This window comes from Dipodomys spectabilis, unplaced genomic scaffold (assembly GCF_019054845.1).
Source record: "Dipodomys spectabilis isolate Male_0828 unplaced genomic scaffold, ASM1905484v1 ptg000087l, whole genome shotgun sequence".
In the NCBI taxonomy this organism is placed as follows: domain Eukaryota; kingdom Metazoa; phylum Chordata; class Mammalia; order Rodentia; family Heteromyidae; genus Dipodomys; species Dipodomys spectabilis.
The window spans coordinates 1,322,550-1,326,283 of NW_024870764.1; the positions used below are offsets into that span (position 1 = coordinate 1,322,550).

The 3,734-nt window shown below is 38.6% G+C and overlaps 1 protein-coding gene across 1 annotated transcript; it reads left to right on the plus strand.

Moving 5' to 3' along the window:
• Positions 1-330: 330 nt before the first annotated feature.
• Positions 331-822, plus strand: LOC122111744 (chromobox protein homolog 3-like). Its single transcript, XM_042684479.1, has one exon. It carries the CDS (start codon positions 331-333, stop codon positions 820-822), a length of 492 nt encoding a protein of 163 aa, XP_042540413.1.
• Positions 823-3,734: the final 2,912 nt, after the last annotated feature.

The following is a 3,734-nucleotide window of genomic DNA, read 5'->3' on the forward strand; positions in this document are numbered from 1 at the left end:
TACTTTTGTGGTTATGTTTAGAATGACAATTTAACTTTTAACAACCTGGAGTGCTTGTCTGGTCTGCTTAGTTTTTCTATTTCTAAGAAGCCAAACTGAAGCTAAGGAAGATGCCACACACAGTGTTGTTTTAAATAGTGAGCATGCTGATTTAGCAAGTTTCACATTTGAGTCAGAATGATGTTTTTGTTTTTCCAGGACTTACCAAAAACATTAGAGTATCCACTCAGGGGTGACTGGAGCTTGAGGTGCGAGGGCCAGAGTCACTGCAGGATTGAGACTCACAGCATCTGACGTGGTTAATACTAGCTCTTCACATCTCCAATAAAAATGGCTCCCAAGAAAAGGATACTACCAAAAAGAAGATTGACACCATATGGAAAGCGCATCATATATCCAAAAGCAGAGCCTAAACTATTTGCTGTGGAGAAAGTATTGGGCCGACGCATAGTAGAGGGCAAGGTAGAATATCTCCTGAAATGGAAGGGATATTCAGATGCTGATAATACTTGGGAAACAGAAGACAATATAAATTGTCCAGACCTAATTGAGGCTTTTCTAAATTCTCACAATGCTAGTTTATCTGTTAGTAGCACATCAAATGAGCCAAGAGATGCAGGTGACAACCCAAGGGGCTTTGCTAGGGGTCTAGAGCCTGAAGGAATAATTGATGCCAAACAGAGTAGTGGAGGATTGATGTTTGTCATGAAGTGGAAAGGTTCCGATGAAACTGAGTTAGTGCCAGCAAAAGAGGCTAATGTGAAATGCCCTCAGATGGTAATTGCTTTTTATGAAGAGAGGATAAGTTGGAATTCTTCATAAGGTGGAGCTCAGTAATCATCTGAATTGTTTATATCTACATGTATAATATATATATGTATACATATATATCTGTTATTATGTATGTATAAGCTGAGTCTTACATTTGGAAATAAAGTTGTGAAACAATAACTGCTTTATGATAAAATAAAATTTGGTATGTTGGTTTTGAATGTAGTATTGGTGGTGGTGTCGAAATACTGCTTTTATTCAATACCACTGGCTATTTGAACTAATATAATACAGGCAGTTGTAGTTGCTTCCTCTATCAGGAAAGAATGTTTGCTTCCATGGTATATTTCACCTCTTTCAATGACAAGTTTCTGTAAATGTTAGGAATATTGTGTTTATGATTAATTATAATGACTTATCTTAACTGAAGTGTTGAGGAACATCCTGAATACTTTTATTTTCGTGTCTGTATACATTAAATACAGTGATAGTTTTTTGCTTTTGAGATTTTCCTTTTCCCATATATATCTTTATACGTTTTTTATTGTAAAAATACTGTACAGAGGGGTTAGAGTTACATGAGTAAGGTAATGAGGACATTTTTTATGGAGCATTCTTTTTTTTGGGGGGGGGGGTTCCGGTTGTGGAGCCTGAACTCTGGGCCTGGAAAAGCTGTCCCTCAGCTCTTCAACTCAAGACTAGCACTCTACCACTTGAGCCACAGCGCCACTTCTGGCTTTTTTCTTTTTGCTTATGTGGTGCTGAGGAATCGAACTCAGGGCCTCAGGCATGCAAGGCAAGTGCTCTACCACTGAGCCACCTTCCCAGCCCTTATAGAGTATTCTTGCCTCCTGGTTTGTTTTTCCCCTACCATGCCTTTCTTCCCCACCTCCCCAACTACTCTCCCCCCCACCAAAATTGTAAAATTCATTTTCAACACAGTGTCTTGTACATCTCATCATTACAATGGGGCAACCTATATCCCTATTTAAGCAATTTGTTTTTTCTCTTCCCCTCTTGAAATTAGAAAATGGATATAAAAGATGCAGGGCACCAGAATCAAATACAGTGAAACCAGGAGTTATACCATGGGGCAGGAACATACCAAAGAAACAAAAAAAAAAAATCACATAGTACATTATAAATATGTTAAAAACAATATCAAGAAAGAAAAAAAAACCATTTGGGTGCCTGTTTGGGATTTATTTCACTTTACATCATCTTATATGGTCATCCATATATATTTTTATTGTAAAAGTAGTGTATTTTCCTTTTTTAAAGGTGCTGTGCAACAAACTTGGATACTTAAAAATGCTATGCAAATGATGTATCACTGAATAGCATCTCTCTTGCTGGTTTTGTGGTGTTTTTCTTTTAGAAAAAAATTTTGATTGGTTTTTGTTTTTTTTTAAACCTAGGTTCACCAACAGTAATTGCTGGTCTTGAACTTGCTAGGTAGCCACGTTTCCCTCAATCTAAGTTCAGTAGGTAGTTTGCAATATGTTCTGAATGAAAATTATTTATCACTGCCAAAAAATTCCTCCAACCAAATGAGAAAATTGAGAAAAACTGTTTTTTCCCATTTGGAAAGAAAAATTCAGTGGACATTGAAAAGTGTCTATAATAACCTATTCATGTACAGAATATTGGTATCTGTATACTGCAAGCTCAGGAATCCTTGGAAATCTAAGAGTCAGGCTGTGGAAATACAATTGGCTTTATTCAAAGTATAGGTAAAACAAAAAGGACTGGGATTATAGGCTCACTGGTTCTTTGCCTACATATGAACCATAAAAATTAAGACAGACCCCTTGATTTTGCTCTTTCATCAGTCTGTGTGTGGATGATGCCACCAACCAGTGCAGAAGGAAAATATTTCCACTGGACTGCTTTGTGTTAGTGGGATTTCATACTCAATCTCTGCTAGCGATTCCTAAGGAAAGCGGTCAGGTTGCCCATCACTATTGTCTGAAAGGCTGCAGCCAGAAAAGGTGCCTAAAGTCTAATGTGTGATAATATGTTTTTATTATTTTTCTATAGCACCAGTGTTGTCAAAATATGTTTTGTGCTGGGTATGGTGGCTTGAAGTTGTTATCCTAGATACCCAGGCAACAAAATCTGGAATTCATAATTTAAACACAGCCCATGAAGAGAGTTGGTTTGACATCAATCTCACTAAAAAAGCAGTTGATTGAATTGGAGTCATGGAGAAGGTGATCAATTGGTCCCCAAGAGCAAGAAAGCAAGATTGAATTGCTTAATCCCTAAATCAGAGTCTGATAATGTCCCTATTTACATATGCACACTCATATACACCAACACATACCAACACAATAGATGTCAGCGTGGTTAGACATGTTGTGCTCAATTGGAAGTAACAATTGAGGGAGGGAAAAATTCTGAGAACTTATTCAAAATACAACTCCACCTAAAATTAATGGTGGTGTAGCTCCAGTGGTACAATGGTGTCTGAGGAATTGAAATGGAAATATTTCCTTTCCCTTTCCCTTCCCCTATAAAATACTATGTTTCTCCCTGTTCTACTGACATGGGAAATCTAACTGGGAAGGTGAGGGGCAAGTGTCACTGTGTGTGCACTTTGGGAAAATCCAGGCTACTAAAGACTCCTTAAGGACAGAGCTAAGCAGGGTGGAAGGATGAGTTTTCAGTTGCAGTGTCTGCCGACACCGCTGGAAGGAGCTATAGATCCAGACTACAGAGGAGCTCTGTTCTGGCATCACTCTGGCAGAGGGAATTATCTTCTTGTATTTTGTCCTTTTGTTTGGTTCGCAAATCTGCTCCTCAAGTCTTCTCATGATGAGGCCACCAGGTAGAGATAAGTGGCTGATAATTGTTCTTTGGGAGCAGGTTTAAAGTGCCAGCTGTGGCAACCTGCTGTAGGATCCTGAGGGCAGGACTTCTCCAGTCCTCTGTAGGGGTCCAGTGATGCCAACAGTTGACCA

Coding starts and splice junctions, on each gene's coding strand:
- LOC122111744 (XM_042684479.1), top strand. CDS start 331: ATGGCTCCCAAGAAAAGGATACTACCAAAAAGAAGATTGACACCATAT.